General features: G+C 38.6%; 9 protein-coding genes across 9 annotated transcripts; 6 read left to right on the top strand and 3 right to left on the bottom strand.

The window, feature by feature from the left end:
* Window positions 1-191: 191 nt before the first annotated feature.
* On the bottom strand, window positions 192-2,438 carry LOC101302538 (pentatricopeptide repeat-containing protein At4g04370-like). Its single transcript, XM_004295240.1, has one exon. The coding sequence runs from the start codon at window positions 2,436-2,438 to the stop codon at window positions 192-194; it is 2,247 nt and encodes a 748-aa protein (XP_004295288.1).
* Window positions 2,439-2,970: 532 nt separating this feature from the next.
* LOC101302248 lies at window positions 2,971-8,282 on the bottom strand. Its single transcript, XM_004295239.1, has 8 exons — window positions 8,103-8,282; window positions 7,688-7,996; window positions 6,791-7,312; window positions 6,517-6,687; window positions 4,876-5,031; window positions 4,430-4,738; window positions 3,298-3,819; window positions 2,971-3,201 (listed from the first exon to the last, which is right to left on the bottom strand). Exons 1-8 carry the CDS (start codon window positions 8,280-8,282, stop codon window positions 2,971-2,973), a joined length of 2,400 nt encoding a protein of 799 aa, XP_004295287.1.
* Window positions 8,283-8,579: 297 nt separating this feature from the next.
* On the bottom strand, window positions 8,580-10,728 carry LOC101300985 (proline synthase co-transcribed bacterial homolog protein-like). The gene is made up of 7 exons (XM_004293266.1): window positions 10,457-10,728; window positions 10,289-10,355; window positions 10,074-10,120; window positions 9,698-9,785; window positions 9,069-9,202; window positions 8,881-8,979; window positions 8,580-8,758 (listed from the first exon to the last, which is right to left on the bottom strand). Exons 1-7 carry the CDS (start codon window positions 10,679-10,681, stop codon window positions 8,678-8,680), a joined length of 741 nt encoding a protein of 246 aa, XP_004293314.1. The 5' UTR covers window positions 10,682-10,728; the 3' UTR covers window positions 8,580-8,677.
* Window positions 10,729-12,202: 1,474 nt separating this feature from the next.
* Window positions 12,203-12,619, top strand: LOC101301953. The gene has a single exon (XM_004295238.1). It carries the CDS (start codon window positions 12,203-12,205, stop codon window positions 12,617-12,619), a length of 417 nt encoding a protein of 138 aa, XP_004295286.1.
* A 2,825-nt stretch (window positions 12,620-15,444) lies between these two features.
* On the top strand, window positions 15,445-15,888 carry LOC101301662. The gene has a single exon (XM_004295237.1). The coding sequence runs from the start codon at window positions 15,445-15,447 to the stop codon at window positions 15,886-15,888; it is 444 nt and encodes a 147-aa protein (XP_004295285.1).
* A 1,697-nt stretch (window positions 15,889-17,585) lies between these two features.
* On the top strand, window positions 17,586-18,065 carry LOC101301373. The gene has a single exon (XM_004295236.1). The coding sequence runs from the start codon at window positions 17,586-17,588 to the stop codon at window positions 18,063-18,065; it is 480 nt and encodes a 159-aa protein (XP_004295284.1).
* Window positions 18,066-19,064: 999 nt separating this feature from the next.
* On the top strand, window positions 19,065-19,508 carry LOC101301090. The gene has a single exon (XM_004295235.1). The coding sequence runs from the start codon at window positions 19,065-19,067 to the stop codon at window positions 19,506-19,508; it is 444 nt and encodes a 147-aa protein (XP_004295283.1).
* Window positions 19,509-21,412: 1,904 nt separating this feature from the next.
* Window positions 21,413-21,856, top strand: LOC101300805. Its single transcript, XM_004295234.1, has one exon. The coding sequence runs from the start codon at window positions 21,413-21,415 to the stop codon at window positions 21,854-21,856; it is 444 nt and encodes a 147-aa protein (XP_004295282.1).
* A 606-nt stretch (window positions 21,857-22,462) lies between these two features.
* Window positions 22,463-23,940, top strand: LOC101300699 (putative pectate lyase 2-like). The gene is made up of 4 exons (XM_004293265.1): window positions 22,463-23,158; window positions 23,255-23,358; window positions 23,468-23,606; window positions 23,722-23,940. Exons 1-4 carry the CDS (start codon window positions 22,463-22,465, stop codon window positions 23,938-23,940), a joined length of 1,158 nt encoding a protein of 385 aa, XP_004293313.1.
* Window positions 23,941-24,177: the final 237 nt, after the last annotated feature.

Genomic DNA, 24,177 nt, shown 5'->3' with positions numbered 1-24,177 from the left:
GTGCTATAGCAAGAGTTTTTGACTCAAATCGCTCGATCGCGAGTAAACTGATATAACCAAAAGTTTTGATGCTAGATTGATTTAAAATATGTTAGGAGGTGTATATAAGCACAAATGAAGAAAAAAAAAATGTGGCCCAGAAAAAGTTAAACTGATAAAAGGCTCAGTGCTGATTGTTGAGTCCTAAGAATTTATTCAACGCCGTCCCAATTGCGGAGGCTTGATTTCCTCATTTCATTGCCTAAAATTTTCAATAGTGACACTATATCATCAATTTGAGGATTTGAATTGTGATCAGTAAAGAATGTAGTGATAGTCCCATGTAACTCGATAAAACTCCAACCAGGGAGTTTTTTCAAGCCAAGAGCCTTCATTTGGTTCCATGCTTCACCAACGTCGTCCCATCTGTTCATCGAAGCAAAGGTATGCGCCAATTGCACGTAGTTTCCAGCATCCGCAGGTTTTAGCCTAAAAATTTCTCCTGCGATAATGTCCCCGAGAACCACATTGCCCTTGGTTCGACAGGCATCGAGAAGTATACCAAGAACATCAACAGCAGGTTCTGGAAACACCCTCTTGTAGAAATCATATGCCTCTTCCACCTTTCCAGCTCGACTGAGAAGATCAACAATGCAAGCTCGATGTTCAAGGCTTGGTGCAATACCAAAATCTTCAGTCATCGACTGGTATATGCTCAAACCCTTCTCAACAAGACCATTATGACTACAAGCTGAAAGAATTGAGAGGAAAATGACATAATTTGGTTTGATTCCAGTCTGCAGAAGCTCTGCATACAACTCCAAAGCAGTGTCTGCTTTGCCATGACAACCATAACCAGAAATAATGGTGCTCCATGACACCAGATCCTGTTCAGACATTTCAACAAAGCACCTGTGCGCTTTATCCATGTCACCGCATTTAGAGTACATGTCAATCAGGGCTGTGTCTACCAAGATGCATGGTCTGAGACAACTTCTAATAATGAAGCTGTGGATCCACTTTCCTTGATGGAGCGCTCCAGTGGAAGCACAAGCTTGGAGAAGGGAGACCACAGTTAATGAATCAGGCTTCTGCAGGGTTGCCCTCATCTCAGAGAAAAGAACCAGAGCCTCGCCCAGATGACCATTTTGAGCATATCCAGCAACTATAGCATTCCAAGAAACCAAATCTCTTTTGCTCATACTTTGGAAAGCAGCACGACTTTGATCCAAACGTGCACACTTTGCATACATGGTAACAAGGGAGTTTTGGGCAGGAATGTCAAGTCTCATTCCTTGCCTCAACACATAACCGTGAATAGAGGTTCCTAGCTCAAAAGATCCCAGTTGCGCACAAGCTGCAAGTGCACTAGCTATGGTGGCACTAGAAGGTTCTGTTCTGGATTCCAACATCTGACAGAAAACCATTAGGGCCCTGTCTGCAGAATCATTCTGCGCAAGCCCTGAGATCATAGCCGTCCACAGAATCACATCCTTATGCATTGTCCTTTCAAATATCCGAAACGCAAGATCAACATTCCCGCACTTCAAGTACATAACTATAACCGCTGTTTCGACATGGGAATCCACTTCAAATCCTGATCTTAAAATCTGTCCATGCACAGACTTCCCCAATCTAACATCACTCTGTGTTGCAGCCACAGACGCATAAGTCTGCTTATCAGGTACCACACCTTCAACCCTCATCTTATATAAAAGCTGAAAGACTTCTCTAACATCTCCACTCTGCGCATAGCCTGAAATCAACGAGTTCCATGAAACAGTGTCTCTTCCATTCATATACTCAAACAAATCCCTCCCATCTTCAACTCTCCCGCATTTACAATACACATTCAACATGGAATTCACCAAACACATATCAGACTCAAAACCATACACCACAGCACAACCATGCAAACACTGCACATGGGCAACTTCCGAAGCTCCAGACAGCAAGCTGAGCAGAGTAACCGAACTGGGATGAATTCCGTCATGCCGCATCTCACTAAACATACCAAACGCAACCTCAACACTTCCGGCACGCGAATAGCATCCGATAATGGAAGTCCAAGGAACAACGTTTTTTCTCTCAGGCATTGTGTCGAACACCTTCCGTGCATTCTGGACATGACCAAGTTTCGCATAGAGGTTGATCAATGAAGAGGCAATATAAGCATCTGAGAAAAACCCATTAACCACAACGCGTTGGTGTAGTGAGACGCCATGACCAAAGAGGTTTAGGGAGGTGCAGGCTTTGAGTAGACTAGGGAAGGTGTGGGTATCTGGAGGAATGTGGGCTTTGAGCATAGAGGAGAATGCGGCAAGGACTTCATGGTGAGAGCGTTGAGATGAGAGACGGTTGATGATGGCGTTGAAAGCTCGGGTGGTGGTGGTGGCAGTAGGTGTGAGCTGGGTTTGGGGTTTTAAGGGGTTTAAGAAAGAGCTACTTAGCTTGTTCATAACTTCATGACGGTATAACTCTTGATTTTATATTTCTTTTTCCGAACAGAGAAAATAGCAAAACCCGCGAGGAATACTTGTTTTCAGCTAATTCAAATGGAACTATAAGGACCACGACGTTGGTTAGGTAGCCTAATTGACGACGTTAAGGTCATGAGTGAAAAACACTTAAACTAAATGAAAACATCAGAAAGAATAAACATAATCAACCAATCGATGAGCTACGAAGATGAAATCAAGAAAAGTATGCTAAACATAATAGACATGAACTGCAAAGCAAGATTGAAAATGTCTTAGACGAGCACTTTGATGCTACAAGTAGTTATCCTTTCTTGATTTGCATGGACACTATATAATAAGATGGTGACAATATAACATGCAAATCTAGGATAAAATTAAGTAGTGTAACTGGTCGATCGAGATGTCTAACAAAAGGAATAAGTTGGATACAGGACGAAATGAAAATGATTAATCAAATTGCAGGTCTAAAACTAGGTCTATAAAGTTATATATGAATAATTGATGGTACTAATTATATGCAAGAAGGAGGGATGTGTGAGCCATAAGAGTTGCCGATGACATTACTGCAGACGGAAGTGGCAGGTCCTTTTGGACCATTATGAGGTAACTTGATATTCTCCATCACTATATTCTTGCATGGCTTGCTTTTGCTACATTTCAGAGTCACTGCTTCTTTGGAAGACGAGGTTCCCCATATGTTTCTGAATGTAACATCGCTGACTTGCACGTTTGATGAAGAATCCTGCAATGAAGAAGAGATGAACCCTAGCTTGTTTCATCAAATAAAACTCAGTTTTCATATTGCAAAAGGAAAAATGCCCTAAATTGATATATTTACCTGTAGATCGCATTGATTGTGTGGACAATATTGTTGATCTATGATAATGGGATACATGACATCAATCATGTTAATATCTTCAAAGACAATATTTGAAGCCTTCAAGGGTTTTGAATCCCTAGCATATGTTTTGATTCTCAAACCATTAGCAGTCTTTTTGAAAACACTATTTTTCACAAAAATTCCCTCCACGTCATATTCTGTATAAGCATGCCCTCCAAGACTTCCGATGCTGATTCCATGTCCAGGACCGCAAAATACATTAGAAATGTGGATTTTCCGACTTCCAGACACGATTGCTATACAATCATCACCGGTCTGAATGATCGTGTGTCTGATTCTAACGCGGTATGAGTTTCCGATTTTTATGCCATCGGTGTTTGGACTGTCCTCCGGAGCCGATATTCTTATATTCCGGAAGTCTATCTTCTGGCATCCATGAACCTTGAAATGACCATTTTGACTGTTGAATGATCTCAAGTGATGTACGCTTGCATTTGAGACGAAGTTGAAAGTCATAGACTGATCATCACAAGAAGATCGATGTTAAAATGTGATCACATTCTCAAAAATGTTTATATCCATATCTATCTGTACCACTTATAAAACATAGTTCCTTAGAGAATAATATGCCTTAAATATGTCATAAAACTATAGAACAGTTATGCGATGAGAGTCAATATAGTCAAAAAAAATGAAACTATTAGCAAAGAAAAATATAAGAGACAACAAACTCAAGACTAGCTAGTTAACCACCCACTCCTCTAAACTGCCTCCCACTCCATATCCCACTATGGGGCGTGGTGTTTCTAGTTACTAAAAAAATCCATTTCGATAGACATAGAACAAGGATCCTAAACATGCACATTGTATATAGACAATGATCAAAATCGACCCTAATCTCTTTACTGATGACAACATTGCTAATTATACTAACGCGCGTATTAACGAATTTGATAGAATACGAAACCGATCTTAATGTAATACATATGGTAACAATTTGATAGAATAGGAAACCGATCTTAATGTGATACATATGGTGATAAATCTATTATGATGATCATGAACTTAAAATTGTTATACGTTTTCAGATCAGAATCATTTTTATGAAACATGTATAGTAAAAACTTACAATTGGGAGAGCTTTGCATCCTGGATTAGTATTGCAATCGTTAAGAGACCAAACAGAGGGTCCTTGAGCGTCTAGCGTACCGCCTCCGGCCACCGTCAGTTGGTCGACGTTCTCAAAGTTTATCCAGTTTTCAGAACTCACTGCTGATGGACTATTAGAAGCCAGCAAAGTTCCCTTGATTATAAAGGCAATGCGACCCTTGCATGGACCAGAGAAAAGAACCGGGAATAACTTGAATGTTTTGGAAGGAATCACAACCCTTGCTCTTCCATCCCAGTTACAGGCTTCACTCCATGCTTTCAAAAACGCCTGTATGCATTAACAATGAGAACAGATCAGAGATGCTCTCATGGTTTCTAGTTCTTCGATTTAATACGATAAAACTCATCAAAACTCATAGTAATTAAACCAAAACTCTGAAATCTTTTACGTGACAAAAACGTTACCTGGCTGTTATCAGTTCTTCCGTCTGCAACAGCTCCATAACGCATCACATTGAAAACCATGGGTCGACCATCACGTTCTGATACACGAAGGGGATTAAGATCATCGCCTTTTGTGATCCATGCCAACAAGAACAAAAACAAGAAAGTCCTCAGCACCTGGGAAGATATCAAAACAATCATATTTGTGTCTTTGGGTTTCCTTCCGGTTCTTTTTGTTCTGAGAGTGAGTTATTCTTTCTTCCCTTCTTATATAGCAATGTTCTTAATTTCCTATGATGACAAAATTGCCTTAATTAAGCAAAAATTGAAATATTTTCCTTTTTTATATATGTTTTGATCTTTTCCATGTCACTTCCACCTCATATGTACGTTTTCGAAATTATCGGCCCCATTGAGCAAAAGTTATGGATAAAAAGAGAAATTTGAGTTTCTAATTATTTGTATGAAATTAATTCTATTTAGGAAAGTTTTATTTACGCCCAAAAAGGTGTAAAACCCCCAATGAGTGTCCTAAATTTTTATTTAGCTAAAGGTAACTTTTTCTCTGATTTATGAGTGTCCTAAATTTAGGGAATTTGGGTTTATGTCATAGCCAAGGTCTAGCTAGCCTTCAAATGGCATACAATTTTGCCAAATTCAATGCAAAGAATAACAAATCAAGTATATGAAACTAAGGCTTATGTCTTTGGATATTCTCTTGGCGCAAATATTGTCAATCCAATTCTCACATTTGTGCTTTCCATTTCAATCTGCAAGACAGTATTATCGATCCGAATAGTTGAAAACTTCAGGAGTGCAAGTCCCATAATACAACTTAGTAGGGTAAATTAAGCCCCATGTTAGTCCTTGGTCCTTACAGCTTGCTCAAAGTCCGCAGATCATGCCCAAACAAACAGTAATGAAAAACTTCTCTGATATTCACACAATATCACTCTGTGCATTACCCGAAATCAATGAGTTCCACGAATTGACGAAACAAAGTGCTCTTCCATTCATATACTCAAACAAGTCCTTATCATCTTCAAGCTGATCGAGCAGATCGAGTAACCGAACTGATTTGAACTCTCGCGTCGCATTTCACTAAACATATCAAACGCGACTTCAACATTTCCATAGCATTCGATAATGGAAGTCCAAGGAACAACATTTCAAAGCTCATGTAACCATATATGATTGGATTTCTTTTTTGGCAAGTAATCAAATTTGATTTAACAAGAGATACTCTCATTTCTTGATTCGCATGATAACGTTGTTATATGATTTTCCTATCATATCATAATGTTTCTTTCTTCAGCTTATATTGAAAATTTAAGCAACACTATGTGATAAAATAATGACAATATATGATGTAAATTTAGGGTAAAAGTAAAAGAACATAACTAACCGATCGAATGTCAAATAAGAGGAGTAAGTCGGATTAAGAACAACATTAATTTTATTTAAGAATGAAGCATCATATTACAAGTTTTCATCCATTTTCACCTGGCTCAATCAAACATACCGGAAACTAAACTAGGTCTAGAAACTTATATATGTAAAGAATAGATGCATGATATGTAAAGAATAGATGCATGATACTACTTATAAGCAAGAAGGAGGGATGTGTGAGCCAATAGAGTTGCCGATGACATTAAAACAGACGGTAGTTGCAGGTCCTTTGGGACCATTATAAGGTAACTTGATATTCTCCATCTTTATATTCTTGCATGGCTTAGTTTTGCTGCATTTCAAAGTAACTGCTTCTTTGGTAGACGAGGTTCCCCATATATTTCTGAATGTAACATCGCTGATTTGCACATTTGATGAAGAACCCTGCAACAAACAAGAAGTGATGATGAGCCTAAGCTTGTTTCATCAAATAAAACGTACTCAGTTTTCATTGCAAAAGAAAAATGCCCTAAAACGATATATTTACCTCTTTATTGCATTGACTGCTTGGACAATATTGTTGATCGATGATAATGGGATTCTTGACATCAATCATATGAATATCTTCATACACAATATTTGAAGCCGTCAAGGGTTTTGAATCTCTAGAATATGTTTTGATTCTAACACCATTATCAGACCCTTTGAAAACGCTATTTCTCACATAAATTCCTTCCACATCATATTCTGGATAAGCATGCCCTCCAAGACTCCCTATGCTGATTCCATGTCCAGGACCGCAAAAGACATTAGTAACGTGAATTTGTCGACTTCCTGACAAAATTGCTACACAGTCATCGCCGGTCTGAATGATCGAGCGACTGATTCCAATGCGGTATGAGTTACCGATTTTAATGCCATCGGTGTTTGGACTGTCCTCTGGAGCTGATATTCTAATGTTTCTGAAACGTATCCTTTGGGATCCATGAACCTTGATATGAGTATTTTTGCTGTTGAGTGATACCAAGTCATGAACGCTTGCATTTGTGACCGAATCGAATGTCATCGACTGTTCATCACAAGAAGATCGATGTCAATATATATAGCCAAAATTGAAAAAAGTAGCAAAGAAAAATATATTTGACAACAAACTCATTACTAGTTAACCACCCATTCTATCACACTAGGGGGCGAGGTGTAGTTTGTTACAATGAAAAAAGAAGAAGAAAAAAACATAATCCATTTTGAACGACCATCAAACAAACACATACATATTGTATATAGACAATAACATAGGCCCTAGCTAATAGCGTTGCCATGAGCTACAATGATGATTATATTGAAAGAGTAGGATAAGGAGGCAAATGTGAGTCTTGTAATACATATGGCAACAAATCTGTTATGATAAGGAAATTTTTATGAAACTTGTATAGTAAAAACTTACAGTTGGGAGAGATTTGCATCCCGGATTAGTTGTGCAATCGTTAAGACGCCAGACTGAGGCTCCTTGGCCGTCCAGGGTACCTCCACCGGCTACTGTCAGTTGTTCGACGTTCCGAAAGTTTATCCAACTTTCAGAACTCAATGCTGATGAACCAGTAGAAGCCATCAAAGTTCCCTTAATTATAAAGTCGATAGGACCCTTGCATGGACCTGAGAATACAACTGGGAATAACTTGAATGTTCCGGCAGGAATCATAACCGTTGCTCTTCCATCGGAATTACATGCTTCACTCCATGCTTTCAAAAATTTCTGTATGCATTAACAAATGAGAATATAAGAGATGGTAAATAAAACTTTATCATTTCACATAGTAAATCAAAACTCGAAAGCTTTTACATCACAAAAACGTTAATACCTCACTGTTATCTGTTCTTCCGTCTGCAACAGCTCCATAACGCATCACATCGAAAACCATGGGTTGGCCAACACCATTTGTTTGACGAAAGAGATCAAGGTCTTGGCCTTTTGCTATCCATGCCAACAAGAACAGAATCAAGAAAGACCTAGACACTAGGGAAGATATCGAAAGAGTCATGTTTGTGTTTTTGGGTTCTTGTTGTTCAGCGAGTGAGTTCAAAAGTCCTTTCTTCCCTTCTTATATAGCAATGATCTTAATCTCCTATGATGAAATTATTGCTTAAATTAAGCAAATGTTAGTATATTTTCTTTTATATATATGCTTTGATCTCGTCCGTATGGGTACATTTTAGCAATTAGTGGCGCCATTGAGCAAAATTTATGGATGTAACGAGAAATTAGAGTTTATTACTTCTAGGGAGAAATAATATACAGACTTAAAGAACATTTTATTACAAAGATATGTATCTAGGCCAGCCTTGGAATGGCATACAAACTCTGACCACAATTTTGCCAAATTCAATGCAAAAATTAGGGAGTCCAAAATCCAATGGGTTACAAGAGAAATTTAAGCTAAGGCGATTGTTTCTTTGGATATTCTCTTGGCCCAAATATTGTCGATCCAATTCTCACATTTGTGCTTCCCATTTCAATCTGCAAAACAGTAAGTTTTCCTATTAGTTGAACACTTCATAAGTGTAAGCCTTCGACAACCCAGATACGCATTTTATAATCATATACAACTTAATAAAGTAAAGCCCTAGATTAGTCCTTACAGCTTGCTCAAAGTCCGCAGACATGCCCATTGATAGCTCACATTTCTCTACTGGAATTCCAAGTGCCTTGCAGACCTCAGCTCTGCAGTTGGCTAATGTCTGAAAACAAACAGTACGGTTTAAGTATTACCAAGAAGCTCAAGAAACTGAAATCATGGAGAAAGATTTAAATGTCAACAAACTATCACCTTAAAGTTTTCTGGCGTAGATGAATAATCCAACATACCAATGGTCATTAGACCACAAAACTCAAGGTTTGGACAATCCAAACTCACATGCTTTGCGAGCTCCACACATCCAGAGGGTTCAACACCAAATTTTGCTGCAAGAATTTTTCATCGTTTAGATATTACATCAAAATTATAGTGCCCATTGATGCCTACATATGATTAGAATAGATATTTTAACTCGTTAGACGGAATGAACAAATGAAGGCCAGCTTCTATATATAGTCCAAGTCGAAGAAAGAAGTCGGATATTCCAGGGAACTCCTTCTGGTCCCCACAAAATGGTGGGATATCAACTCTTTATAACTAATTCATCTAGTTCCCATAATTTAGATAAAAGTTGGAAGTTACTCTCTATTTCTTCCAATCAGTAATCCTTCAATATAAAGATGAGTTTATATCTGCAGTCCAAACCTAAAACCAAACAGGGACATAGAGGACTCACAGACAAACCTAGACATCAAGCAGAGAACAAACGACTCACAAATGACCAACATTAATATATGAGGCAGATGAAGAAAAATCTTCAAGTGATAAAATCGCAGGTGGTCATGTCCGTGTAAGTTGTAGCTCAAATCTAGTTAACTTACATTCTTCTCCACTAGTATTCACTTGGAGCAACACCTTAAGAGGCTTTCTCCCAATGCTAGAAACAACAGTATTAAGACGGTTTGCAATCTGCAAAACATATGCCATAAACTTTAACACCAACCAAACTACTCAAACCAAAAGAACAAGGACTTACAAAACCAAAACTTCCCTCACTCAAGACAGTCTACAAAGACCACCACTTTAACTGCTCCAACAATCACAAATTTAACCCAAACAGCCAAACTTCGTGTACACACGAAAAGGGCACCAATGATTAAGGAACCATAACAATTTTTCTCAATATGCCATGCATTTCTTGACACCTATAATCTAATTCTAACTTTCCCACTAAGAAGCCAAGTGTTTAGTGTCTACCTTCTCATCATCCACACTCTCTACCATTGCAAGGTTGGGCACACCAGCTGCCAAAAATTCACACAAGAACCAAAAAAAAAAAGACTCATTTCTTTACTAAAAAAACACAATGCTTAACATACAAAGCTAAATCTCTATGATTATGAACAATCAAAACCAACAAAACAGCTAATAATTCAGAGTCAAATACTCAGATATTAAAAAGAGAATCATACTTAGAAGTGGCTTTACTTTATTGCTCTGCAAATTCCCAATAAAATGCCACTCTATATCTTCAGGAAGCTGCAAAATCCCAAATCACCAATAACCAAACTTTCACAATTTCACAAATCAAAAACCAAAAATTTCAATTCTCTGAATGAAAAACTGAGCTTGGAGAAAACCTGAGGAGCTTTCTCGACGATTTCCTGGACGTAATTCTCGCCGAAGCAGCGGTGGCCGGCGTCGTAGACTTGGCGGAGGACGGCGGCCGGCTTCGTCTTGCTCACCGCCACCACCCGGACCTCGTCGGCGCGGCGGCCGGATTTTTCTGCTGCCAGCTGGACGCGGTGGAGAACTGATCGGAGCGCGGTGGCCGCGACGCCGTCGACTGCGGCGGAGCTGGACATGGTGGCGGATTGATCGTCCAGATTGCGGTTGGGTTACGAAACGTTTCGATTCCTAATCTGGTTTTGTGGTGCTTAAAAACTTCACGTTTGCTATTGACGATTTGACGGAGTATGAAACGACAGCGTTTTAGTGTTCTGATTCTTTGGGCTTGTAAAGGATTTTTCATTTATCTTCAATGCAAGTGAAGTATGGACCTACTAATATATTATGATTTGTAATCTCATTGGCCAAAATAAGGTCATAGTAAAGTAGTGATTAGTAAAACCATTGGGGAAACATGAAGAAACCTGGGTTGACATTTGAAGAGACTTGCAAGTAAACTTAACCAAAACTCGCAAGTAAACTGAACCAAAACTCAATCGGAGGCTCAAAGTCCGGAAGTTTATAATAGATGTTAGGCTGACAGTGGCACACGATTCAAGTCTCATGTTTTCGGCCCCAAACCCCCTAATCCCAGGAGATTGGTGCTTAGAATCTACCATATGTCTTTCACACACTCACATGCATTGTCTCCAATTTGTGTTTCTATTTGATATAATACACTAAGATGTCTTAACATGGCAACTCGTTAACTGGTGACAGAATCCATGTTTGTCTAGATTGAGTCGAGCTTAATTAGTTGGCTTACCATTACACTATTATGATGCAAGTTCAGTTCATGAGTAAGATTGTCTCAATGAAATAAAAAATAAATTAAAAAAAACGTATAATTCATCTGAAAACAGTTACACAGAAAGGTAGAAAATAGCAATGGAAGAATCATTGTAGGAGAAATTATAATTATTAGATCTTAAATTTGCACTAACGTACTTAGCCGGCCAGCATCAGCTACTGAGATTCAAAACTAAAAAATACTTTTGAAATTTTGATAAATCTTGGTGATCATCTATTATTTTCGGAGCTGATTACTTAGTCAATCTGGAGATCCCAGAGATTTTCATTCCATGCAAATTGAGATATATCTGGGATTTAGTAGATTTTATTCTCAGCTGCTTGGATAATACCCTTTAATCATTGATACAGATTGTTATTGTAAAGTGCATTTGTCATGCAAAGGAGGCTTTGAGTTTCATCATTGGGATACATCAATTAAAATAGTGCACGCGTTTGTATCAGTGATGTGAAAATGAAGAAAAGGGTACAAGTGTGTGCATTTTTAATACAAATGAATCTTCCCAAACTTGATGAAGGGGATACAGTGAGAATCAATAGTAGGCTAGGTCGACTTTTCTTTGTGCCCAATCAAGTGATTTCGCTTCTTAGAAGATCAAAGATTTTCAGTAATTTGTAAGCAGTCTAATGAATTCAGACCACCATACAGATAAAGAAAAACTTGTGTTTCAAGGTTCCTATTGTCAACTCCCCAAACTGTTTCTATAAAACCCCATCTCCCCTTCATCTTCAGTACTAACCCTAGCTACAGGCGCTCCTTCTATCTCTACAACACTAATACTTCCATTTCTACCCTAACTGCAGCTACAGCCATGAAGTTGCTCCACATCTTTACAGTCCTAGCAACAATGGCCCTTGTTTCAGCTGCATTCGATCTAGACGATTACAACGAAGAACCGGAAATGCAGAGTACTGAATCAACTGTGCCTGAATCTGAAATGCACGAGGCGACTACTTCTCTGAGAGGAGTGAGTCGCTTTCTGGCGTCGCAGCAGAACCTGTTGGGAAACTACACCTGTGACAAGTTTCCTAGGGTTTGTCGTCTGAAGAAGAGCTCGGGGCCGGACTGCTGCAAGAAGAAGTGTGTCAATGTCAAGACTGATAGATTGAACTGCGGGATGTGCGGTTACAAGTGCAAGTACACTGAGATTTGCTGCAGGGGGAAGTGCGTCAATGCATCTTTTGATAAAAGGCATTGCGGTGGATGCAACCAGAAGTGCAAGAGAGGGGAGTTCTGTGTTTATGGGATGTGCAATTATGCATGATTTCTCATTAAAATGCTACAATAAGTTATTTTGAAGCTTCTGCCAAATTGTGTATGACAGTACATATACATGATTATGATCTTTACCTAACAAGGGAAAAGATGAAAACTATACTTGTAATGAACTAAAGCATCTTAATTTATTGGGAATCTATATTGTTTCAAGCCGCATGAATTTATTTCAACTCCTTTCTAATTTCTTCACGTAATGTTTAGTAATTAGTACTGATCCAATACATATGTGATTATTGCTTTGATAGTTTGATGTTTCAGATTCAATTCATGCATGTTTACTATTATATTGTATGCAATACTTTGAAAGTGTTAAAAATATCAACTGTTACCCTTAGATTAATCTGCCATGCCGGACTATGCTCTTAATTAAGTTTGTAAGATTGAGAGTATATTTATCATAGAGAACCTAGTTTCCACGTACGTATAGTAAATTGTAAGTACAATATAATCGTAGACATGCATCCATTACGTTATTTACAACGTACATACAAATTAAATCTTGAACCTCTCATGATCGTATTATGTTGGTCCGTAAAAAGTAATATCTACGTAATTCTCTAGCTCTCTCAGTACTGCACCATTCTCTTAGTACCTAATGGCTATGGCATATCAGGGTCGTATATAAACTATATATGTTGCAATCATACTGTGAGGAATTGAGTATTCTGTTTTTAGGGATAAGAAAGTTACATAGTATCTGCTTGCAGTTGTAATTACTTCTTTGTTCAACATATGATATATGCAGTCGATCACTTCGATCCTCTAGCTAGTATATTGAAGTTACCCCCTTAGTGACTTTTTTTAGTTCCCTTTCTACAATTATAAGGGAACGTGTATTCCACCAATCCACCGTCCCTCAGAAATGAGTGTATGAATCACCCTGTTTTACAGATATCATTTTCGCATCTTTACTTTCAAAGAAAAGGTAGTTTTATATTCCACCACCCGGATTCGAAACTTCAACTCTATGGCTGTTACCATATGACTTGGGGCACAATTCCTCATTAGCAAGTTAACGTAGCCCTCAGGCTAGGGCTTAGATTTGAAAGATGAAAATGATCCATGATTGGGAAGCTTGCCTACGTGACATCACTTTTACTGAGATATATATAAAGCAATAGTTGGAGGTAATAGAGAGATGCATGAAACCCTAGCTAGCTAGAGGTAAACCAAATCAAACATTCAGAAGTAAATGAAGAAAGAAATTAAACCAAAAGTTGACGAAATTGAGGAAGAGACGCTGTCCTAACTTTTTTTGTGTCCAAGTTATTTCGCTTATTGTATCAAACATATGTAGTAACATGCAAGTAGTTTAATGAACTTAGACTACCACACAGATAAAGCAAACTTGTACATCAAGTTTCCTATTGTCAACTCTCCCCCAACTCCATCTTCTATAAGATCGACCCCGTGTTCTGTTCAACCTTACTACTAACCCTAGCTTCAAGCTCCTCGATCTATCCTTACCTACAAGCTCCTTTCTCTCTACAACGCTAATACTTCCATTTCTACCGTAACTACAGCTACAGACATGAAGTTGCTCCACATCTTTGCAATCCTAGCAACAATGGCCCTTGTTTCAGCTGCAGTCGATCTAGACAATTACAACGAAGAAGTGGAAGAACCGGAAGTAGTGCAGAGCAATGAAGCAACTGTGCCTGAATCTGAAATGCAAGAAGCGACTACTTCTCTGAGAGGAGTGAGTCGCTTTCTGGCGTCGCAGCAGAACCCGTTGGGAAACTACACCTGTGACAAGTTTCATAGGGTTTGTCGTCTGAAGAAGAGCTCGGGGGCCGGACTGCTGCAAGAAGAAGTGCGTCAATGTCAAGACGGATCGACTCAACTGTGGGATGTGTGGGTACAAATGCAAGTACACCGATATTTGTTGCAGGGGGAAGTGTGTGAATGCATCGTTCGACAAAAGGCATTGCGGTGGATGCAACCACAAGTGCAAGAGAGGGGAGTTCTGTGTTTACGGAATGTACAATTATGCATGATTTGAGAAGTTTATATCAAATCACGAATGCTATACACAACATTAATTAATTTCCTACAAGGAAAAAAAAACAAGAAGAAGAACAAGAGAGAGATCGATATCCATATATACTTGTATTGAATTAATTTATTGGAAACACAGGGAATAAAGTTATTAACACATGTAATGCTGAGCATAACTGGTCCAAATCAGCTTCATTATCGACTATCTCATTTGTGCCTTGTCAAGAATATGGGAATTTTCCAGCAACAACTAATTACAATGTACGTACAAATACAGTATTTCTTAATTTCTCTTACCACAGAACTGTTCCTTATGTCAACTTGTCAACCAAAAGGTCGCAATTTTCCAAAACTAGTATATGTTCTGCAATCGTATTATTAGCTATATATGAGGATTGAAGCAAATAGAAAATCACCGGCTGCTACAATTTTGGTCAATACGTATATGCATGTATTAAATCCTGTATTGGTTATTCTCTGTTTCTCTATTTTCCAGTTCATCGTATACAAATTGGAATTTTGGAATCATGAGTTGGAAAAATACCTACCATTATGTAACATATTGACAGAGACCTCCATCGAAATTAAGCTCACAATAATTAAATTAAAACACGTATCGCACCTCTTCATCTAGCCAGCTAGGATTAACTCTATAAATAGTACTGTATCTCCTTGCTATTTTTTCCATCTGAAATCATTCACATAGTTTCCAACTACTCTCTAGTCTTATTTTTTTTATTTCAGTTTCCACAAAATATCTAGCCTTTTGTGTCTGTTTTTAGGGTGAACAACACAAAGTCCTTACGTATAGTAATGGCAATGATAATATCTAAAAATGTGTTCACCCTAATCTTGGTGCTATTGTTGGGGATAGCCATTGCCCTTTCAGCCACTGTCGAAGAGCTCCCCCAAGTCGATCCTAACGAGCTTCGGTTCACAACGTCATCTCTCCGAGGGATAGGTGGCCGGTTCCTTGCGGAGCAAGTACGAGCAGCACCAACAACATGTGACAAGAATCCGACGGTCTGTAAGAGCAAGGGCAGTGCAGGACCTAACTGCTGCAGCAAAAAATGCGTCAATATAAGGACGGACACAAACAATTGTGGGCGGTGTGGAGCGAAGTGTAAGTATTCGGAACTCTGTTGCAACGGTGTTTGTGTGAACCCGTCTGTCAATGGCAAACATTGTGGCAAGTGCGGCAACAAGTGTGGAAATGGAAGCTCATGCGTGTTTGGCCTGTGCAGCTACGCCAATTAGTTATCGCTAGCTTAGCTCAATGAATTGGATCAGATCAAGTGTGACGGTTTGTCAAATAACTTTTGTATTCATACAAAATAAAACATTATTTTGATTAGTTAGTTAGGGTTTCAGAACAAAAGGGTGTGAGATTACATGTAGTATTTGATCATAAGGCACGGATTTGCCATTGTATTGTCTTGTATTTTATTCACGATCAATAATTGAATATATATTGTATCTTTTATATGTATGGAAATGTAATTCGGTCTTAATTTCATGAATGTCGTGCATGTCTTGGATCTAATATTCTGATAGTGAGGCTTTGAGCTCGAACCTCCAAAATAACAAAACCTTACTATCAATGTCTTCGTTCCTTCGCAAAATTAGTAAGGCTTAGGATTTGAACTTGAACCTCCAAAAAGAGAAAAAAAAGACTATGGCCAAACTTTGCGAAGAATATTCTACAATGTTCCATCGGATGTAAAGGCATACATATCAATGATATCATGCTGACATGTTCAATAGTCTACTCCGGTCAACTCGAAAGTCGATCCAAAGCTCAACAAAATGAAATTTAAGAGGCCGAATTGCCCAAAGTAGCCCAAATCTTTCACGTCATTGGTCCATTGACGAACGAATGAAAAATTTTCTAAATCCAACATATCCATATTGAACGTGGTACAGAGATCATTCATGAAGTAATTCCAAAGTCTAATAGGGAAGTCTTAATATGTACCTTAGGAATCGAATAACAATTACTTTTTGTGTTGATTTCCAAGACATTTACATATTTTACAAAATTCTTGTATGCCGATGTATAAATACATGATGCAATCTTAACCGTTTATAACAATTCATATATTTGACCACTCATGTTTCTATATTATATTCTCTAATGTTAACCATACACATATGTATGTGTATCCATGTACTAAAGATACTCTATTTAAAAAGACATCGTTAATTAAGTTACAGTATGACGTATATTCTTTGTGAAATCTTATTTTATTAGTATATGTATAGAATACATGGAAAACAGAAGTGAATGTATGTCTCTCGAGTAAGAACTCGAACGGAGTTGTAGGCTGTAGCTCATAGCCAAATAGAGTTGGATATGGTTTCCAAATCGTCCTCCTTGAAGATTACGTATTGGTCAATAGTCAGTATTGAACTTTAAAAGGTCAAATTGTCAATATAGGCTACAAGCAGCTAGTGCTTCTATAACAGCTTTTTACCCAGGTTTGGAATAGAGAACATACGTACATTTGGATATAATCTTGGAGTCTCTTATAGCAAGAAGACGAGCATTGTGCTCACGCAATTACCTACATATACATATGAATGAAGAATGAGAACCAAGACTATGAGCTAGCCTAACCTGCCCAACTAATATCTACGTATAGTAACCTCTGTATCTTCTGCAAATTCACCTAATTTACATATAATCTTTCTCGGAAAGCCTAACTTCCGTTTACTTGTATGTGTTTCAGCCCTTCGTATTAGACCATCCCACTAAGTACCAGAGTACACACACACAGTTTATGCATGCAATCCCCTTTTCTCTACTAGCCCTTTGTATTCTCTATATATACCTCTGCAGACTTACATGCTTCCTCATCAAAAATACATTCCTATTTTCTCACCATTATCCTAGTACTCCAATCCTCCCGGCCCCTTTAGAGACTCTCACTTATACCTAGACACGAAAACTAAACATGAAAGGCTCCATCCAAGTCTTCTTTCTGCTAGCCATGCTAATGGCTTTTGCCGCCATTACTCTTTCTGCATCAACTCCAGAAGAAGATAGAGATCAGGAATGGTTTTCTAACGAGGAAAATGATACTCCAAATGAACCATCTGATGATCTTCCTGATACCTTAAGCCAAACGAAAACTTCTCTTAGGGGAGCAAGCCGCTTCCTTGCCACTCGGGCTACCGCGACTACCTGTGACAAAAACCCTAAGGTTTGCAAGGCTGCAGGCAGCGCGGGGCGAGATTGCTGCAAGAAGAAGTGCGTGGATTTGAGGACTGACAGAGTTAACTGCGGCAAGTGTGGGAAGAAATGCAAGTACTCGGAGATATGCTGCAAAGGGAAGTGTCTGAATCCAATGTCTGACAAGAAAAACTGTGGGAGCTGCAACAACAAATGCAAGAAAGGTAGTTCGTGTGTGTATGGAATGTGCAGCTATGCATAGAAATCAACAGACCAACTTCCACGTACGACCAATGCATGCATGATAAGGATAACACTAATCAGATTTGTGCAGCTATACATATACGTTATTAAATTCATTATTTATTTGTCTAATTCAAATTAAGTACAAAGTGCTTGAATCGTGGTATAAATTAAGTGTGTGCAAGGAATAAGGGGTAGCTAACTAGTCAGCACCCATTGGCTTTGTGCCTTTGTCAATTGTCGACGAGAAATTATTTGATATTTGTCTTTTATTTGATGTAAAAAGAACAATACAGAGATCGATTCTACTCTTCATTATTAAGTTCTTAATTATATATAGGGTCGTCATTCCAGTTTGTACCGATTGATCTTCCGGAATATATATGCAGTTGATCATATATCCATATAATATCGATCATCAGTGAAACAATATATAAGCTATATTTTTCCACAAATATTCTCGAAGTTGGATTACTTAGACCAATAATTTGTTAATTTCTTGGACTTTTCAAACGCGAACGCGGGCTAGCTAGAGCTGATCGATTATCATTTACCAATAATTAATGTTTATATACATCGATCCAAATCGCAGAGTCAAATTATAGTATGTGCTTTTAGATTACTAACTAGATAATGAGAATATTTGTAGTTTGCATGCATGTTTCTTGTTCCTATTCACCTAATTTGCAGGTAACATATTCTTGGAAGCCTAATTTTGTTCACTGAATTAACGTTTTGTTTTGGCCCTCTGAATCAATTTATTAAAAAAATTTAAGTCAGTTCAAGAGAGTATCCTTTGAAAACTCATGCAATATTCCTCTAGTTGACTTATCGTGATCATTCCATCTATATATACTTGTCCAAACTTACAAGCTTCTTCATCTAAAGCATTCATTATTCGTTAATCTTCTTCCTCAGCTCCCTCATTTCAGTCCCTCTCTATACATATACACCAAACCAAAGAAATTTGCTCAGCATGAAATCCCTCATGGTCTTCTTACTAGTGGTAGCGACATTGATGGCTTTAGCCGTTACTCTCTCTGCAACACTAATAGAAGAAGAACTATTTCTAAATGAGAAAACCAAGGCTACAAAAAATCACGAAACATTAGATGATGAGCTTCTAATGGATGCCAAAAACCAGGAGAAAACCTCCCTGAGGGGAACAAGCAGCATCTTCCTTGGTCCGAGGGCTGTGACGACATCATCATGTGACAAGAACCCTAAGGTTTGTAGAGCCGCCGCATACGGCTCAAGATCACATTGCTGTCACAACAAGTGTGTGGATGTGAAGACGGACACACTCAACTGTGGGAAATGTGGGGTGAAATGCAAGCAAGGAGAGATATGCTGCAACGGCCATGTTGTGCGCACAATGTCCGACAAAAAACACTGCGGGAGATGCGACAACCATTGCAAGAAGGGTGGTTCTTGTGCGTTTGGGATGTGTAGCTATGCTTAATTAGGAATTTCGCAGCTAGTTTGAGTACTACTTCTACTCAATAAGGGTCACAGTTGTAATATTTGTATTGCTGCTTGATAATTAAGTTCAATGAAATAATTTGTTTTGCTTAAAGAACACGAGCAATGACTAATCAAGGATTATACCACCAAGTCTCACTGTATCTGTAACCAAAATATTTTGAAGCTTGGATCTCTGTTAATCATATATTAAGTCTTGGCGAGAAGTTAAGAACACGAGTTTTGGTCAAAGAACTGTGTCCGATAATTATTTATAAATGAGTTAATTTCGACATATGATGTAGTTCGAAATTGTATGTATAGTGTTTATATATAATTAGTTTGAAACTTTTTTTTTGTAGTGATCGAATATATATTGTACTTCGTTTCATATTAGGATTCTGTTTGAGGTGTTTGCATGACAAAAGTAAAACAAAGTTCATCAACATATCATATCCAGCTGAGCTTATTACGACAACATAACCATAATGGATTCTTATGAAACTCTCACCAAGAACCTTGACAAGGATGTAGAGTATCTGGAGCAACTAATAGCCTATTGCAACATCTGGGAGAATCAAACATTATATCTCCTTAAAGATCTGCAAGACATTATGAACTTGCTCAAGAACCTCGAGGACGAACTGGAACGTCGAGTTGCGGGTATGAGAAGATGGAAGGGGTAAGGGATACAATAAACCTATACTACTCTTTTATCTGACGCGCATTTAGGCTTACTTTATTTATTTATTTTTTTCTTTGCTGCTGCAGATCAGATATTCCATCATCATTTCGCTTGGAGAATCAAGTGCGCTTGATCAAGACAATTGGTGAGATGGAGAAGGCACTTAAGGCTTTGGATCCCAATAAGTTTAGCATCTTTAATTTGGATTTAGCAAGGCAACAACTTGGGTATGCTTGACAAGAGGCCAACAGAAAGTTGGCTGAGATGGGTTTCTGGGCAAAAGCCGCCGCTTGGTGCCAGTTGCGGAACTTCAAACGAAATTCCGGAGGGGCCAAAATTTCCAAAGAGACAGATATAAACCAAATTCTTGAAACTGAATACATATATATGTATAGCAAACCATAATTGAATGGCAATTTTGAACTTGCCGCGGAGGCCACACCGCCCTCCGGCCCCTTGGTAGTTCCACTACTGCTTGGTGCTTGCGTACGTTCAACTAACCAAGTTTGGATGTTTTCATTTTCTAAGTTAATTCAACCTATCATTCTCGATCTGTAGAAGTTTGAAGTTTCTTTTACATGTTTCAGTACAAATTTCATTAGCTACCAGAAAAGACTATTGGCACGAGAATCTTATTATTCCGTGTGCCATACAAACAATTGAATAGCAAATGCCCAATGGGACAACAGTTTCCTAGCCAGAAAATTGGAAAAAACAGCATATGAACATTCTTAGATGCTTAAACTAATATATAGGAGTACGTACAAGATACTAACATGCACGATTCCAATTGGAAATAATGGAACTTAAATATTGCTTATAAATCTCTTATTATAAGTAATTCGTTCATGCTTTGTTTGTCCCTAATCACCTAAGTTAGAGCGTAATATTCTTTGGAAGCCTAATTTTGTTTGCAGAATTAACTTTTTGTGGTTTTTGTGCGTTATACCAGCCAAATAATTAGTTAGTTAATCACGTAAACGCACATGAATAATTCACTGCAAAGTCATGCTGATCACAGCTATTAAAAAACAGAGAATTAAAACACATGCATGCAATATTCCCGACGTTCGTTGATGACCTCTATCAGCTCATTCTTCTATTTATATTCTTCAAATCTACATACTTCTTCCATCCAAAGCATTCATAACTAGCTTCATCGATCGTCTTCCTTCTTCGACCCTCCAATTCTCCTCGATCTTTCGTACATACTATCAAACATGAACTCTCTTAAGGTTTTCTTTCTGCTAGCCATGTTGTTGATGGCTTCAGCCGTTACGCTTTCTGCGACACTAGAAGAAGAAAAATCATCATTCTTCAACGAGGACAACAACGGCAAAAAACAGGAGAAAAATTCTCTCAGGGGAACAATCAGCGTCTTCTTTGCTTCTCGGGCAGTGACAGCGTCAACATGTGACAAAAACCCTAAGGTTTGTGGCACGGCTGCAGCTGGCGGCAGCTCCGAGTGCTGCAGTAAGAAGTGCGTGGATTTGAAGACGGACAGACTCAATTGCGGGAAGTGTGGGGTGAAATGCAAGCAGACAGAGATGTGCTGCAATGGTCATGTTGTGAATCCAATGTCTGACAAGAAAAACTGTGGGAGATGCAACAATGCTTGCAAGAAAGGCAACTCGTGTGCGTTTGGGATGTGCAGCTATGCATAGATCGAACGAGGCATACATACCTACTCTACTCGTAAAGGAGATAGGAACACAATTGTGTCTGAAGCTCTGTAGACAAATTTGATATCTTGTGTGTACTTTTTTTTCATTTTTTTTCATTGTTGGTGAAATTATATGTAGCTGTTATATATAGCTATATTTATGTAATGAAATAATGGTTCCATCACATACTGTACGATTGAAGTTGTGCTTGAGTTGAACTGACTACTTTCTTATCCCCGGCCTAACCATATCCATTGTATTGTTCTCATCTTAAAATGAACCTTGTGACTCGGAGAATTGAAATCTATATATCATATTTCTTGTAAGCCTCTTATGAAACAGTCTTCTCTTTTGATTATAAAACTGGGTAAGATATACAGGCATGTCTACAAAATATTCAGTAGGTCAACCAAACCGGCCAATTCGCTGGTGGCAACCACGTTTTGTGCTCCCAAAGATCTTAGGCCAATCAACTAATTTAACAGAAACAAAATCACCCCTAAATCGTGTGCACCATCTTCTCTAATCAGGCATTACCTACTTAATTCTCTATATATAGAAATAGATCATCCTTGTACATAATTGTCTAGCTTCCCCCTTTAAGCCATGGCCAACATATCCCTTCTCCTACTGCTTCTTTGTTCACTAGCTTACAATGCTCCAACACTAGAAGCAGCCTATTCCCCAAGCTACTCCAAAAACCCCAAACCCACAACAAAGAATGTAGTCGACTCATGCTGGCGCAGCAATCCCAACTGGGCAAGAAATCGCCAAGCCTTGGCTAACTGCGCAGTAGGCTTCGGCAAAGATGCCATTGGAGGAAAATATGGGCGTATTTACGTAGTCACCACCTCGTCTGATGACCCCATAAACCCTAAACCGGGCACCCTCCGGTATGGTGTGATCCAAACGCAGCCGTTGTGGATCGTTTTTGCCAAAGACATGGTTATCACCCTCAAGAACGAGCTCATTATGAATAGCTTCAAGACCATAGACGGTAGAGGGGCTAAAGTAGAGATTGCTTATGGACCATGCATAACTGTGCAGGGGGTTAGTCATGTTATTATCCATGGAATAAGTATTCATGATTGTAAGCCGGGGAAGTCCGGCATGGTTAGGAGTACTCTTAACCATGTCGGACATCGGCTAGGGAGCGACGGTGATTCCATTAGTATCTTTGCTTCTTCGCATGTTTGGGTTGATCATTGCTTTCTGTCTCGTGGAGCTGATGGCCTCGTTGATATCACACATGCTTCCACTGCAGTCACCGTCACTAACAACTATTTTTCCCAGCACGACAAGGTAAGCAAGAAATAGCTAGCATTTGACCGGTGTAGTAGTATTTCACTTCTGTTTGATGTGAGTCATATAACCATGTGATTTTTTGCCAAATTTCAGGTGATGCTGCTTGGACACAATGATAAATTTACTGCGGATAAAATTATGAAGGTCACAATAGCCTTCAACCGTTTTGGGGCAGGCCTTATTGAAAGGATGCCGAGGTGAGAGGCACTACCGGATGAGTGATTGTAGTTACTGACTGTGATTATCTAGTTCGTGTAATGTTCAATAGAGATTAGTTTTAATGGTGTGATTGCTTTGAAATAACAGGGTCAGATTCGGCTATGCTCATGTCGCCAACAATAGATATGATGAGTGGAAGATGTACGCCATTGGTGGCAGTGCTAATCCAACCATTTTCAGTGAAGGCAACTACTTCATAGCTCCTACAAATCCTGATGCCAAACAGGTACATTGCTATCACAGCAATGGAGTACGTAGTTTTGCTTACCATTGAAGGAAATTCCATTAGTAAATGAACATAAGTTTTAGAGTTCGAATCATATGTGTTTTTCGTGTTACAGGTGACGAAAAGAGAGGCCTACGGGGGCTGGAAGAACTGGAAGTGGAGATCTTCTAAAGATGTGCTCCAAAATGGTGCTTATTTCATACAATCTGGATGGGGAAGTTGTTATCCAATGTACACTCGAACACAGAAGTTCAAGGTCTCTCCAGGATCGATGGTTCCTGCTTTGACCTCAAATGCAGGTCCTCTTCGCTGTATTGTTGGTAAAGCATGTTGATTTTGCATTTCTACCTACTCGGCCTTTACTGTTTTCTGTAACTGAAGCTATATGTTGGCTTCTTGGATGTATGAAGCATGTTTTGTACATGTAACAATTGACAATGAGAACAACAGCTTGTATCTACTGATGTATTATACTACTGACATGATGAATAATGGTACTAACATACCATAATGTGTCGACCGATATTGTCTTCACTTAACCATAATTGTGTATGTCCAAATTTACAAAACT

Source organism: Fragaria vesca, linkage group LG3 (assembly GCF_000184155.1).
Source record: "Fragaria vesca subsp. vesca linkage group LG3, FraVesHawaii_1.0, whole genome shotgun sequence".
NCBI classification, from domain to species: domain Eukaryota; kingdom Viridiplantae; phylum Streptophyta; class Magnoliopsida; order Rosales; family Rosaceae; genus Fragaria; species Fragaria vesca.
Note: the sequence above shows the minus strand (reverse complement) of the source record. Positions and strands in the feature narration are given on the sequence as shown.